The sequence below is a fragment of the Lepus europaeus genome, chromosome 11 (genome assembly GCF_033115175.1).
Source record: "Lepus europaeus isolate LE1 chromosome 11, mLepTim1.pri, whole genome shotgun sequence".
In the NCBI taxonomy this organism is placed as follows: Eukaryota; Metazoa; Chordata; class Mammalia; order Lagomorpha; family Leporidae; genus Lepus; species Lepus europaeus.
In genome coordinates this window covers 28,293,223-28,309,457 of record NC_084837.1, presented here as the reverse complement: position 1 = coordinate 28,309,457, position 16,235 = coordinate 28,293,223, and the positions used below count along the sequence as shown (strand labels likewise).

Here is a 16,235-nt window from a genome sequence, read left to right as displayed (position 1 = left end):
GGAAGAAGCACCTTGCTCCTGGCTTCAGATCGGTGCAGCCATTTGGGGAGTGAATCAATGGAAGGAAGACCTTTCTGTCTCTCTCTCTCTCACTGTCTAACTCTATCTGCCAAATAAAAAAAAATCATCTTTATGAAAAAGACATGTAAGTATTAATAATGGAAAGGCAACGGCAATGTTCACTGTTCATATATACTCTTGAAAATCCCATCAGTGTTGAAATGATCACATATCAGAAGTCTCTGCTCATGGCTATTAGTCTTGACCAAATATTGAATGATTGTTTTAAATGTACTGATTGTGCTAATAGCAAAATGAAGGGGATGTAAGGCTTGAAAAGACATAGAAAGTGAAAGAGAGCAAACTATATAGAGAAGCAGGCAGTAAGATGGCAGGTAAGATAAAAAAATCCATAAGGGGTAAATGGCATGTAAATAAGGCCTCTATTCTCAATTAAGGAAAACAAAATAAGATTCGGAAAAGGACATCATGAATATTGTCACACTATTTTTTGAGAAGATACTGTATTCCACTTTTTTTGCTATTTAATGCAATAAAATTTAAAATTCTAGTAATTTCCTGGTAGGTGGGACTTTTGTGTGTTTTTTTTTTTTTGCATGCCACCGAATGTATCATATTATATGCCTATATTCTCCATGCTCTGCAAAGAAGTTAGTAATAAAAATTACATGAATACCATTTTGTCACTTTTGAGACTAGTTACAAGAACAACCATAAAAACTGCAAATACAATTCCAGAGAAACAACCACATATTGTGTCTTTTTTTTTATTTTATTTTTTTGACAGGCAGAGTGGGCAGTGAGATAGAGAGACGGAGAGGAAGGTCTTCCTTTACCATTGGTTCATCCTCCAATGGCCGCTGCAGCCGGCGTACCGCGCTGATCCGAAGCCAGGAGCCAGGTGCTTCTCCTGGTCTCCCACGGGGTGCAGAGCCCAAGCACTTGGGCCATCCTCCACTGCACTCCCAGGCCACAGCAGAGAGCTGGACTGGAAGAGGGGCAACCGAGATAGAATCCAGCACCCCAACCGGGACTAGAACCCTGTGCCGGCGCCACAGGTGGAGGAACAGCCTATTGAGCTGTGGCGTCGCCACATATTGTGTCTTAAGTTAAAAGCATTTTAACATCAGGTACAGGTTACTGTCAGATTCTTAAGCCCTGATTCAGGTAAATAGGGTTTTCTTTTCATTTTATCTGTTATAAAATGTCAATAGTCTTTAAGTGTTATTTTTATTTTTTTAAAATCTACACTACTGGGGCCAGTGCTATGGCATGGTTAAGCTGCTGCCTGCAGTGCTGACATGCAATATGGGCATCGATTTGAGTCTCAGCTGCTCCACTTCCTATCCCGTTCCCTGCTAATACAGCTGGGAAAGCAGCAGAAGATGGCCCAAGTGCTTGGGCCCCTGCCATCACTTGGGAGACCTGTACCCAGCTCCTTGCTCCTGGCTTTGGATCAGATCATCTTGGGCCACTGCACCCATTTTGGGAGTGAATCAACAGATGGAATCAAGCTCTCTCTCTCTCTGTCCCTTCCTCTCTCTCTCTCAAATTCTGTCTTTAAAATAAATAAACATATCTTTAAAAAAGTTATTTTAATTGGCACATAATTGGACAAATTTATGGTATATAGTGTGATAATTTGATATCTACACATAATATGTAATAATCTAGTCACGAAAATTAGCATTTCTGTATGTTGACAGTCTCTGAAATCATCTATTCTAGTTATTCTGAAATATATAATCAACTTATAAATTACAGTCGCCTTACTGAGATAGAAGGCTCTAGAGCTTATCTCTTCGATTTAACTGCAATTTGATTCCTGTTATCAATCTCTCTCCTGTACCCTTTCTAATTTTGATCAAACATATATAGTTGGTTAGAATGTAAATGGTAGATTTACATGATGGAATATTTTGCCATAAAAAGAATAAAATCTTGTCATTTGTGGTAACATGGATGGAACTGGAAAGACATTATCTTAATTGAAATAAGGCAGTCCCAGAAAGTTAAATACCACATGCTTTCACTCATCTGTAGAAGCTAAAAAAGTTGATCACCCTGTCATGTCATTTTTGAAATCAGTAATTTAAATTAACCATCAGCATCCCTCTCCTAAAGTACTATTAAAAGACAGGGGCTGGGGCTGCAGTGTAGCGGGTAAAGCCACTGCCTGCAGTGCCAGTTCAAGTCCCGGCTGCTCCTCTTCCAATCCAGCTTTCTGCCATGGCCTGGGAAAACAGCAGAAGATGGCCCAAGTTCTTGGGACCCTGCACCCAGATGGGAGACCCGAAAAAGCTCCTGGCTCCTGGATTTAGACTGGCACAGCTCTAGCTGTTGTGGCCAGTTGAGGAGTTAACCAGCAGAAGAAGACCTCTCTCTCTTCCTCCCTCCCTCCCTCTCTACCTCCCTCTCTCTCTTTACCTCTTCTCCTCTCTGTGTGTAACTCTGACTTTCAAATAAATAAATCTTTAAAGAAAAATCTTCAAAGACAAATAGGGCAGAAATATCCTGCAGATAGCGGCATGTTCTGTGCGCATGATGGGTGATGATTGTGAAACGTGAACTAGTCAATTAAGAGAATTTCCAGTGCACCAGGCTGAAAAGTGTGCAAATCCTAGAAAAGGAACAGAATAGGCATAAACATTTGAAGACTCAGAGTGGTACAGTGGGAGGATGGTGAGACAAAAAATTTGGTGGCATCTTAGTCGTCCAGTCTCTGTCTCCAAATGTCAGAGTGGCCTTGCACTCAGCTTTTGCAGTCTCATTGCACACATTTGCCGAATGAGGAAGACAGGATAAGGTATGATCAAATTTCATCAAGGTTTCTTCTTTCTAATAAAAATCTAATAGAGTACATCCATGCTAAAGAACTCAGAAACACAGAAATTAAGAATGTCCTCAGAGAGGTAGTTATAATTTATTAAGTGTAACAATTCATAATAGAAATGTGCAAAGTCAGCTTAATGAAGTCAAACTGGTAAGACATCTCTGGGTGTTGGCTATCATGCCAGGAAAGGTGTTAATGTCAATATAGCTCAAGAAAAATATGCCAACCAAGACTAGAATTGGTCAACCTTGGGAAAAGAAACACAAGTTTTGAGGAGGATAAACTGGCAAGCAGTAATCATTTGGGAGCTTTCCAGGGAAAAGAGAATTTTTACTATTAGACTCGAGCCTTATGGTTTCCCACCCTATAGTAGACACGATGGCCTTTAGATACCCCAGTTCAAGGTGTCTGCTCATCATTCTCACTTATATTTGGCCTCCCTACTGGGCGAGTAATCCTGTTAGACAAGAGGAATGTCCAGACCATTTCCCATGGGAACATCTGAAACTGGCTGTTCTATTATAATTTACCATTATTTGTAGCTCATCTACATGGACTGACAGACCGAACAATCTGCTATAGTCTACAGTTGTAGTTTTCACTAGGAATACTGAAATCTGATGAAATGATTGAAATCTGATTCTTTGAAGGTATATCAGCCTTTGTGAGTTTGGAAAATGCAAACTCATCCACAATCCACTTTCATTATACTAACAAAACTAAACTAGGTTTATGAGCCTCCATAATGAGTACTCCAATCTGGAGTGGCCTTATTTACAGAAGTAAATGTCCCTTTGTGGCTAACTGCCTCAAAAGCCAGCCAGCATTCCCCAGGTGGTTTCTCTCTGGAGTGGCTGAGAGAGCTGGTTGTGGCCCAGCTTTCCCACAAATCTATTCTCTTAAACATTCCCTTGCTGTGCTCTGGAGCACAGGGAAAAGGAAGACCCTGCAGAATATACTTCCCAAGTGCTTGCTGGTTTCAACCAATGGGAGGCACCGGCATGACTGACAGAAGAAAAGGAAACACCCAATTTCTCCCCTTCTCAGTTTTTCCCGTTCCCAGAGTAACTCATTTCCTGCATTAAAGTCCATCAGTTTTAAAACCCAGAGTTTAAATAATCAGAATGGTTTCTACTTTCCTTGTAATGTCCTAACTGAACACCACGTAACATAAGAAAGAACCCACTAGTAACAGCAATTATGTTTAAGAAATATTAAGCATCATGGACACACACAAAGATTCATAGTAAAATTATATGAACCAATAAAAGCTTTTGCCTCTACTTTTTATTTTGATAAATTAAACTAGGCATCAGCCTTAAGCAGGCACAAGTCAAGTTATGTGGCTTGTTGTGATCACCAAACGACAGTCAGAGGAAATCTAAATCTCAAGTAGATAAATGGTCATAAGGACAGTAGTAGACTTAGTTTATGTGCATATTTAATAAGAAATAAAATGTGTTAAGCTTAACTCATGAACATATCAAATCCTTATAAAGTTGTAAAAGGATGCTTAGCAATGTTCAGACTCATAGCATGATTTACAGTCTATCACCACAAATTAGAACACTTACTGATTATGTTAGTTAATATAGTGGGCCAAATGAAATGTTAATTCAGGTATGTCAATAAAAAGTATATGCTTCAAAGAATAGACTTCAATAAGCTACGGATCACCCATTCTATTTCATGCACAAACATCCATTGTACCTATGAAGGGATTAACTCCGTCCTGGGACTTTGAAAAAACAACAGAGGCTAGGTCTCCTCAAAGGCTTCTAGCAAAATGAACCACAGCCAGTTGTCAACGTGAAGTCAAACATTTCATAGCACATACATTTTCTAACTCTGTTCCACCTTCTATGATTTTTTCCCTTCAAAATGAACGTCAGTCTCCTATCATCATTATATTATTTAGACGTGTGATTTTGATTTTAGAATTTGCTGTTTACATCAAATTATAAGCAATGAGTTTCCATGTTTTTGTGTGATACTCTGTGAATGTGATCTAAATGTTTAATGGCTACATCTGGACTTGAAAAATGTACAATACTAGGCCGGCGCCGTGGCTTAACAGGCTAATCCTCTGCCTTGCGGAGCCGGCATACCGGGTTCTAGTCCCGGTCGGGGTACCGATCCTGTCCCGGTTACCCCTCTTCCAGTCCAGCTCTCTGCTGTGGCCAGGGAGTGCAGTGGAGGATGGCCCAAGTGCTTGGGCCCTGCACCCCATGGGAGACCAGGATAGGCACCTGGCTCCTGCCATTGGAACAGCGAGGTGCGCCTGCCGCAGCGCGCCTACCGCGGCGGCCATTGGAGGGTGAACCAACAGCAAAGGAAGACCTTTCTCTCTCTGTTTCCCTCTACTGTCCACTCTGCCTTTCCAAAAAAAAAAAAAAAAAAAAAAAAAGAAAGAAAGAAAAAAGAAAAATGTACAATACTGTCCAAAGCCATATAAAGAGTTGTTTTTTTTTTTTAAATTTTTTTTGACAGGCAGAGTGGACAGTGAGAGAGAGACAGAGAGAAAGGTCTTCCTTTGCCGTTGGTTCACCCTCCAATGGCCACCGCGCTGATCCAATGGCAGGAGCCAGGTGCTTCTCCTGGTCTCCCATGGGGTGCAGGGCCCAAGGACTTGGGCCATCCTCCACTGCACTCCCTGGCCACAGCAGAGAGCAAGCCTGGAAGAGGGGCAACCGGGACAGAATCCGGCGCCCCAAATGGGACTAGAACCCGGTGTGCCGGCGTTGTAAGGCGGAGGATTAGCCTAGTGAGCCGCGGCGTCAGCCCCATATAGAGTTTAAAGTTAGAATTCTCTCTGATGAAAGGCTTTAATAGACTCATATTATTGACTCTCATCAAATGTTTTTACATCCTTGTTACATGGTAAAACGGGAAGACATTAAGTTTTCTAGGCCACCAAGGGAGCATTTAATGCATTCCTATAGACAATGAGGGATACAGATTCCAGCAGCAATTCACAGACATCATTGTATATGAAGATTTCTTTAGATGCTGAATTCTTAAAAGTAAATGACAGGCAAATACAATTTACTATTTTTAAAAAGCAATAAAATTAATTAAAATACCAGAGAATTAGCTTAAACTGATAATACCTGCCTCATTCATTCAGTAAGCTATTGTAACCATCCACATGTGACTTTTTGTTTGGGTTCCCATATATTCTACCCTTGAAAACAGGACATTTGTTAAAGTTGAGAAAGGATGATCTTAAAAAGTATCCCAGAACAGCCACAGACAAGAGCTAAGACAAATCACAGCAAATATGTACCCTAATAGGATTAAAAAAAGGACGGCAACACCCAGTGCCTACTCAGTAGCTGATAATTCACTGAGAGAAAAACAATGCATTAAAGAAGAACGTGATCATTCTATTATTCTTGCAACAAGTAATTATTTAAAATTTTAAGTCTTTACTGGCATGATATATTTGATCCTTAATGAAACTTACTGCTTAATTACTATTAATAATTTCATTTTCTATATGAGTAAAGCAAGAGGAAGGAAGGTTTAGTAATGGTAAATCATGCAGTTAGATTCCAGAACCTAAAATCTCATGCACTTGCTAAGCAACATGCCATGACAGTAGGCAAATAGGAAAGTACCACACAGAAGTACAGAAACGGCAATGAAGTCCCTTAAACCAGACAAGATGAAAGGGGTGCAAACCAGTGGAAGAGACAACAAATATAAAGCCAGTAGATAACAAGCTCCCTTCATTATTATTTATATTAAGGTAAAGTCAAGAAATAAAAATTGTATATTTTTATGGTATACAATGTGGTGTTTTGATCTATGTATGCAATGTAAAGTGGTTAAACCAAGGGAATTCACATATTCTTCACCTCACACATCTATTATTTTCTTGCTGTGAGAATGTGTAAGATCCACTCTCTTGGCAATTTTCAATTATGCCATATCTTATTAGTAGGTATGGTTGCCAGGATGTACCATATACCCAATGAAGGCAGCCTCAGAACACACTCACTAAAGATATAAGTAATTTAAAACTACAAATAACATGTCTCGTGACTTCAAAACTATGTTTGCACGCTCGCAAATTCCTCAGATGTGACACAATCTGTGTGGAAGTTCAAACAAAGTGGTATCATTTTTGTCTAGTCCCAAACAAAATAATAAATGCAGGGGGGTCATATAGGAGGGGGAATCTTGTGTATATATCTCCAAATACAGCTACATACAGAAGACTGCCAGAATCACAACCTTGTGCAAAGGAAACCAACTGCTTATGTAAAAATTACTTGGGCAAGGATGTCTGCTCAACTATCTAATAGTGGAATGACATTGCACTTGGTATTGTTTCTAATAATTTCTCATGAAATGTATTATATTTGCTGTATAATACTTCAGAAAACTCTTCCAAAATGATCTGTAAGTATGACTGGTTATACTCTATCTTCTCGAAAGTATTACAAAGAGTTATCAAAAAGTCCAGTTGTTCTGATTACACATGGTGTAAATGCAAAAGATCACTTGGCAGCCGGCACCATAGCTCAGCTGGTTAATCCTCCCCCTGCGGCACCGGCATCCCTTTTGGGCTCCTGGTTCTAGTCCCGATTGCTCCTCTTCCAGTCCAGCTCTCTGCTATGGCTCTCTGCTGTGGCCCAGGAACGCAGTGGAGGATGGCTCAAATGCTTGGGCCCCTGCACCCGCATGGGAGACCAGGAGGAAGCACCTGGCTCCTGGCTTCAGATCAGCACAGTGCGTCGGCCGTAGTGGCCATTTGGGGGGTGAACCAATGGAAGGAAGATCTTTCCCTCCCTCCCTCTCTCTCTCTCTCACTGTCTAACTCTGTCAAATAAACCTAAAAAAAAAAAATCACTTAGCTTGCCTTCTACACTTCAGGCCTAGATGCCCAAGACTTAATTACAAGAAATATACAATATCCATGACACCCAAAAGAGAAGTCACCAACTAGAGATTTTGCTATGCTGTAGCCTATTCAGCATCTTTTAGTGATTTCTGCCCCAGGCAAGTAAGTAACAAGAAGGGGCTAGGTTATAAAGGATACTGTTTCCTCATGTACCACAAGTAGTAGAAGAGGGAAGAAATCGATGTTTGCTGATAGAAAAAGATAAAACTGTCAGGAAAACAAATGTTACTTTCAGATTTCTGTTAAGGCCTTGACACTAAGAGAAAACAAAAATAAAAGACTAACAATTCCTACCCCAAACCCACCCCCAAAAAAAGAACTGAGTCATTTTTAATATGTTTTCTCATTTTGGGGAGAAAAATACATTTTATAAGCTCATTCTTTGTAGCATAAGTTAACTTTTTCAGATTACAACAATGGTTCTTATTTCTTATCGATTCTGTTCAAAGCATCTCTAAGCACTTTGGGAAAAGGCTGTGATGAGCCTGATTTAGAATAAATGCAACATGTTTATAACCAACACTGGTATAGATCATTAATTAGCACTGACAATATAATCTTCACATAGAAGTTGACAGGTAATATTATGAAACTTAAATTTCACATCTCCATATTCCAAAGCCATTCCAAGAAGTGCTCCACAAACTAGGAATTGGAAAACTGAAGTAACTTTGCCTTAATTAAAATATTTAATGTACTAACTATAAGTGAAAAAGGATTAATCTGTTTTAATAAGATCAAACATAAATCACTACTGTTTATTTTCATGCTACTTTAAAACAATAGGCATAGAAATGTCAACTATGATTTGTATGTTGTTGAATGTCCCCAAATGACTCATATTGTCTGGATTTACCTTTATATGTACATATTTGTGTGTATATACACAAAGTATTCACATAGCGCAGACACAAAAAAATGGATAAAGTAATTTTAACATTCTATTATTAAAATATTTACTTCTGTCTGTTAATAGTACACTTATATGCTGCAGACAATCCAACAGCTACTATGAAAAAGAAGGAAAAATTTAAGAAAAATTATATTGCAGATTATCTATTTAGTGATCTCCCCAGGTAAATAGTCCATTTCTAATTTATGTCAATAATTTTTTTTTTGACAGGCAGAGTTAGACAGTGAGAGAGAGAGACAGAGAGAAAGGTCTTCCTTTTCCGTTGGTTCACCCCTCAATGGCCGCTGCGGCCAGCACACTGCGCTGACCCGAAGCCAGGAGCCAGGTGCTTCTCCTGGTCTCCCAAGTGGCTGCAGGGACCAAAGACCTGAGCCATCCTCCACTGCACTCCCGGGCCACAGCAGAGAGCTGGACTGGAAGAGGAGCAGCCGGGACAGAATCTGGTGCCCCAACTGGGACTAGAACCCGGGGTGCCGGCACCACAGGCGGAGGATTAGCCTACTGAGCTGCGGCGCCAGCCAATGAATGTTCTAAAAATAAAAACATATAATTCAATTCATCAATATCTATATAGTTTCAGAAATTCTAAATTAAAGAACTTTCAATTGCTTACCTTAAAATGACATTTATAATTAATTATATGTTGATAGGCAGCATTGATTTACTTTGAGCTCCCTGAAAAATCCTGATAATTTCAAAATATCTATTTGATGAAACTACTGTAATAAGATAATAAAATTGTTATGATCTTAACATACCTACCTCTCTCAGCCTTCTGACCCCATTTTAAATATTCTATAAAGGCGATTCCTATTTGTCTACCTCACTATCTTAAACCATCATGGTATCTAAATTTCAAAGAATCAACATGCAGCAACTGGCTCCAGGTATCTTTACAAATAATTAAGCCTAAGGCATGAAGGAGTGAGCTCATCTTCAATTCTCCCTGATTCAACACCCTCAAAATCTAGTTCTGTATTTCATCAAGCTCAAGATCCATCAGTAAAAGTTCATTTTAAGGCCAAGGCCAACTCCACCAGGACAGGACAATCATTCCACTGACTATACTGAGTTCACCGTAATTGTATAGTAATGACAATAATACTTTAGAATTATTAAAGTTAGAGAAATGTATTATTTTGTATCAACAGCTTAAACATGATTATGATTTACAAAGTATTTATGTTTTACTAGGCATTCTGTTAAGTAATCTCCATATTTTTCTCATCAACTAATATTTTTTCCAAAAGTCTTTGGAATGAATGATAAATGCTTCTTCTAAGCTTCAAGACCATCCATAGAATTAAATACAAAGTAAATCCTGAAAGAATAGCAAATAGGTTCAGATCTCCCAAGGAGTAAAAATGAGTGCATTTATGAGAATGTCAATTAAGTATTCAAGAATTTTAACAGGTACTAAGGATGCACCGGAAGTGAAAACAACGTTTGGGAGTATATTAAATATCAACACAAAAGGATTTCCTAAACACATATAAAAAATCAATGGAAAGGTGTGTGACTGGTCTAGCAGTGAAGTTCCAGTTAAGTAAATGAATTGCTGCCACCTACGTGGGAGACTTGGATTGAGTGACTTGTTTCCACATTTAGGGAATGAACCTGTGGATGGGAGGTCTCCCTCCTTCTCTCCCTTCTTTGTTGGATTTCTCTCTCTCTCCTTCTGTCCCTCAAACAACCAAACAGAAAATCAAATCAATGGAAACAATTATTTGAAGGTACGATATCAACTATCAGAAAGATTCTGATTCCTCCTAAGCAAGGTACTCTAAATGTATTTATCCATGTAACTACCAACTTAGTAAAGCTTTGTATCACACATGAATGGGACTAGGTGCCTGTGGTGGGGAGAAGATTGGCAAAGTAGCCATTTTTTGGAATTCTTGATGAATTAATTTTTGTATGCTGTCATAAATTCTTCCCACATTTTATCCAAAGATTCATTTTTTAAAATGCAGGTACAGATAGTCTCAATCTAAACAGATTTATTGCAGATGAAAAGCCTCAATTATACTGAATTATACAAACTCTGAGAAGGAAACAATGTATTATTTTATTCTTCTAGTTAGGTATCAGGACCCAATTCTGCCCATATTAACTGAACATAAATAAAAAAATCAGGTATATCAATTATTCATGAGTATGCATTAGCATTTTGTAACAATTTTAGTGGAATGAATGAGAATAAAGTATCAAAATATGAACCAAGATTTATAAAATACCTACAAAGAATAAAACTAAAAAGAACTGACCATCCGAGATTTTCATCATGGCAAGATGATAACTTCAGAATTTTCATAAAAGATTAATGAAGACAAAGGAACATCAGTAACTCTGCAACAGCCTTGATAATTGAGAATGCATTTATAGGGTAATCAAATGACTGAATATGATTCTAATAAACAATTGAAAAATGGCCAACACCAATGAGGGTGAGGTATTATAAGACTGTAAACAATTTTAATGCTTCTTAAATGTTTTGATATAAATAATTTTTATAGAATTGCTTTCAACATTATCCATATTTTAGTGATGACACATATTATTCAAATGAAATCTCATCCAGCCAACATACAAAACACGTAAAAGTAAAGCTGCTTGGGTTGATGCACATTTTTTTTCTTCATTTTCCCTTGTTTTTAAAAGATGGAGAGGTCACGATATTCCAAACTTCCAGATGTGCATTTCCATGTTTATTATTAAAGCAAATTCAAAGACCACCTTTCACGTTACAATAAAACCATCTTCTTCTTCAAGAAGGCTGAAATATTTGAAATGTCCTATTGCAAATTTCTTTTTAAAAGCTCTCTAATGCTTGCTAGCACATGATCTCATTGCAAAAATAAAACAATGCAATTAAAATCCCAATATTTATTTGGAAAGGACATATGAAAACCTCTTCTAATTCATAGGGAGATAAAAAACATTTGAGGTCAATCGAGGAAATATTGAAAAACAAATATAAAAGAACAATTTCAAAAATACTATAAAGCAATAGAAGTTAAAATAGTATGGCATTGGTACAGAAAAGGAAAATAGAAAGGCAATATATCCAATTTTTAAATGAATGACAAAAACAGCACTTGAAAACTATAGGGTGGAATGTAGACGCTCCTGTTTGCTTAAGGCAAGAGAGAGAAGACAGAGAAAAAGCAAACATTAGACTAATAAACAAAATACAAGAACCAAAAATGAAAAAGTTGAAGCAACTAATATTTTATAATCAAACAAATGTGACAAAGTCTAACAAAATAACATAAACAATGTTTCAAGGCAAACAACACCCTGGGAGGTAAAACATGCCACAGATATATTAAAAACTGAATTTTTATGTAGTATTTAATAGCTGGCACCAGTCTACAAAAATATAGGCAGCAAGTTGGTTAGAAAATACAAGATAAGAACAAAGATGTACAGGAGGCTGAAAAATGTGTGAGAAATTGTTTAAATTGAACAGCGATTTAAAATGCACAATCTTAAAATGCATGAGTGTCATTTACTGTTTCACACATGATATGGTTGCATGTATGTATATGGATGTACAAATACATAGAACACATATATATGTTTACAATATAATTTTCTCTCTCAAAGGTATCCCTTTATCTAAGCATGATGTTCATTATCATCCCTATTGTACAGAGAAGAAAACTGAGGGTCAGAGAGGTTAGGAAACTTTTCCAAGGTCACACTGTTAATCAAGATGGGACCAGGGTTATTGTAGGCAGTCTGGTCCCAGTGTCACCTCTTCACCACTTTATGCTACTGACCTCTCCACTGTTCATTTTATTTTTCTTGGATGTCAGTATCATCAGATCACTATCTATCAACAAACAACATATCACATTAAAACTTTTATCTAGAGCCAAGGGGGAAAAAAACTGTCCTACAATACTTCTGGAAACAATCATTAATATTCTTTGGGAATGGGCAGGAAATGAAGAAATAGGCCACTGAATGATTGAGAAACTTCTCTCTCCCAGTACATATCTAAGTATAATCATGCTCAGATTAAACAAGAAAGTCATTCCAGCTTCATGATATTTGCCAAGAAAAAACCATCCTCAGACCCAGTGGCCAACAGCATGCCCTGGTCTCTTGGGCAGGCTGCCAAGAACTAGATGATCTGTCAGCTTTCCTTATCCACTTTGGTGATAGAGGAGGAAGCCCAGTTAATTGTTTTCAAACTGGCAATACAAATGGAAACTGATTCACCTATAAACAAGAGCATTCTAGGAATAAATAAAGAAGGATGCTGAAACATACAGTGAACAATACATTGAGCTGCTGGTGTTGTGGTGCAGTGGGTTAAGTTGCCACCTGTGGCACCAGCATCCCACATGGGCACCAGTTGCTCCACTTCTGACCCAGAAGTGGGCGGTTGCTCCACTTCTGACCCAGTTCCATACTAAAGTGCCTGGGGAAGCAGCAAAAGATGACCATGTACTTGGGCCCCTACCACCTACATGGGAGACCTGGATGAAGCTCCTGGTTTCATCCTGGCCCAGCCCTGGCCATCGCTGACATTTGAGAAGTAAACCAGTGGATCAAAGACCTCTTCTTTTCTCTCCTTCTCTCTGTAACTCTGACTTTCAAATAAATCTTTTTTTTTTTCTGTAAAAGAGCATACATTGCAATACTTCCAGAAATAGAACTGCTTAGGGAAAAATCTATCTAACTTCTTTGTTTCAGAACTTATTTTGTATTGGCTAGAGATCAAAGACTGTGCTCCCAACTGTGAACGATGAAAAGGACGATGTATGGAGAAAGCAAGACATCTCTAATATTAAAGAGACAAAATCATGGTGATAGAGGGAGTAGAGGAACTCTTGTGATGAATCAGCACAGAGATAAGAAGCTGTGTATTCAAGTAAAAGCTGCAGTTCAAACGGTGCGGGTTTGGTACATTGATTGTGGGGAAGATGGGGGGCTTTGATATGTCTTCTCTTGCCATAAACTGCCTCTCCTCTAGCTCCTTGTGGTTTCTTTTAGATTGATTTGGCCCCTCCTTTTCAAAATGCAGTTTCATTTTAGCCTTATGCAATACAGCTTTATGGAAATACATGAGCAATTAATTAATCATCACAGAAAGAATAAAACACTGAAACTGATGCGCAAAACTGAGGATTCACCTGACCCTCTTGGGCTGACTTCAACATATGATTCTAGAATTTTTATTCCATGTCTAAAAATACAAAAACAATAATCACATTATAACTATTATAAATTTTCTTTCAGCAAATATTCCCTATAGATAATTCTATTTTTTAATTTTAAAATTATAATATTATTTTCACTGGACTCCTATGTTTTCTGAATAAATTTAAGAACAAAAACACATATTAGCTCTACTATCTGTATCATGTTTTAACAATATTATTTATATACTTACATATTTTCATTGGGAATTTTTTTTTCTAAAACATTTAATTATCAATTTTGTTGATCCAGATTTCATTAAGACCCCTTATCCATTAATTTATTTGTAGCTAGTACTAAATATAATATGAAATGTTAGCTGTTTCATTTTTTCATTAATTTATTAACTATTTTATGAGTTTTACTACTTTCCACTTTAACAACAGCATATATTTTGGGAAACATTTTATTATTCTAATTTTGTCCATAATATTTGTCAATCCATCTTTCCCTATCTATCTATCCAATGACCCATTCTATGATGATTCATATGCCTATTTTTATTTGTTCTTTAAGGTCAAAATGTCAAGATCAAAATAGGAATTCATAAAATCACCACAGTGCTCTTCACTTTTCTCTCTGTGACTATGTTAGCTGGGTGCTTTTCAGTTAATACAAATAGTAAAAATATGCAGTTTTGTCTATCTACTAAATAAGACTTCTTTTCCTGCCATGCGGTTCATAGAAATCACCATTGTGAATTTTGAACTAGTCAGGTTAAACATATGACAATAAAACTTGTCAATTAACCTTCTATATCCAGATTTGTGGGTTTTATTTTAATCTTATGTATATAACTCTAATAGAACACCTAGGGTCTAGCTCCGTCTAGCTCCTTTTATTCCTTCAAGTTTTTCTCTTGGGATATGCCCTTTGAAAGTCTTAGTTTCTATTCCTGCTATTAAATCAGCTTAAGAAAGTCATAGTTATCATAGGTGATAACTCTCAAAGCCTGAATTCATATAGCACCTGCAAATGTCTGTTTCTCATAATTTTCCATGAATATAATGACTGGGAGTAAGCAAAGCACATGTGACCTCACACATCACATTCTTGAGAACAAATGCTTTTTCAGCTGCAATTATGTCATTATGAAATCATGTTACACATTCTAAAATAAGCTCATTGCCGTATGAATTGTTATCTTACTGAGATATTTTTATAGCTGTGTTTTAACAGCTTCCTAAGAAGTGTCTTCTAAATAGCTCATAATACCACAATAAACTCTTTTTTCATCTTATGAACACGAATATTTTGTTTGAACATTAAGAAATCACAATTCGGGTCCTGCACTGCACATACACAAACACTTGAGTAACACACACACACACAGACAGCCGTTTCGCTAAATCTAAAACATGTAATTTTTGACTTTTAAGGAAAGACAGTTTTTCCTCAATGTCACAGTTCGGGGCTCACCTGTGGACGGGGATGTCCTGTGACAAGACAGGTCAATTCGAGCGTTTCTCCTTCCCGGATTGTGTAGACTCTTTCAGAGTAGCGTTCCTCCTCTATGTTACAGGCCAAGCCTGAGTGCACAATGCGAACCGTGGGGGGAGCTGCCAAGTCAGGGAGAAAAGAGAAATAAGAAGGTAAGTCAACTGTCTTCCCGTGAACCATCATGATCGTTAGAACAACGCTTATCTGATTTCGCCACAGTAAACCCATCGGTCTTCACATTTTGAGCTTCCCCAGGGGATTAAACAGTTTGCTGGAGAGAAAGTTTCAAATTTATCTAATAGTCAGCATCACCAACGCATTCTAAAAATGGCTAAGGGGAATGGGATGGGAGAAAATTAACGCCTCAGGAAATGACCATTATTACAAGACCATATGATAAAATTTGATTGTCGAAATGTCAGAAGGCCCCTCTAATCTGAAATCCAAGTTTTAATATAGTAAAGAAAGTTGTACCAAAATAGATACTGAAAAAAAAAAAAAAAGAGAGAGAGAGAGAGAATCATTAGAAGGGAAAAAGGACTCTGATTTGACAACAATGGCATTTGACTACTAATTATATATCATGTGGGGCAAGGAAGAAGCTAAATAAGAAGGTTTGACCCTGTACTAAGTTGAGCAAAAAGATAATCACACCAGCACAGTGGCATAGTGGGTAAAGTCGCTGCCTGCAGTGCCAGCATTCCATATGGGTGATGGTTCGAGACACAGCTGCTCCACTTCTGATCCAGCTCTTTGCTATCACCTGGGAAAGCAGTGGAAGATGGCCCAAGTCCTGGGGCCCCTGCACCCGCACGGGAGATCCAGAAGAAGCTTCTGGCTCCTGGCTTCAGATCAGTGCAACTTCAGCCATTGCAGCCAATTGAGGAATGAACCAGTGAATAGAA

The 16,235-nt window shown here is 37.8% G+C and overlaps 1 protein-coding gene across 1 annotated transcript in view; it reads right to left on the bottom strand.

Moving 5' to 3' along the window:
* MDGA2 (MAM domain containing glycosylphosphatidylinositol anchor 2) overlaps nucleotides 1-16,235 on the bottom strand; it is a 916,038-nt gene that overhangs the window by 482,947 nt on the left and 416,856 nt on the right. Inside the window, 1 exon segment of the mRNA XM_062206573.1 lies at nucleotides 15,310-15,449. Within this exon segment, the coding sequence (XP_062062557.1) occupies nucleotides 15,310-15,449 (140 nt within the window).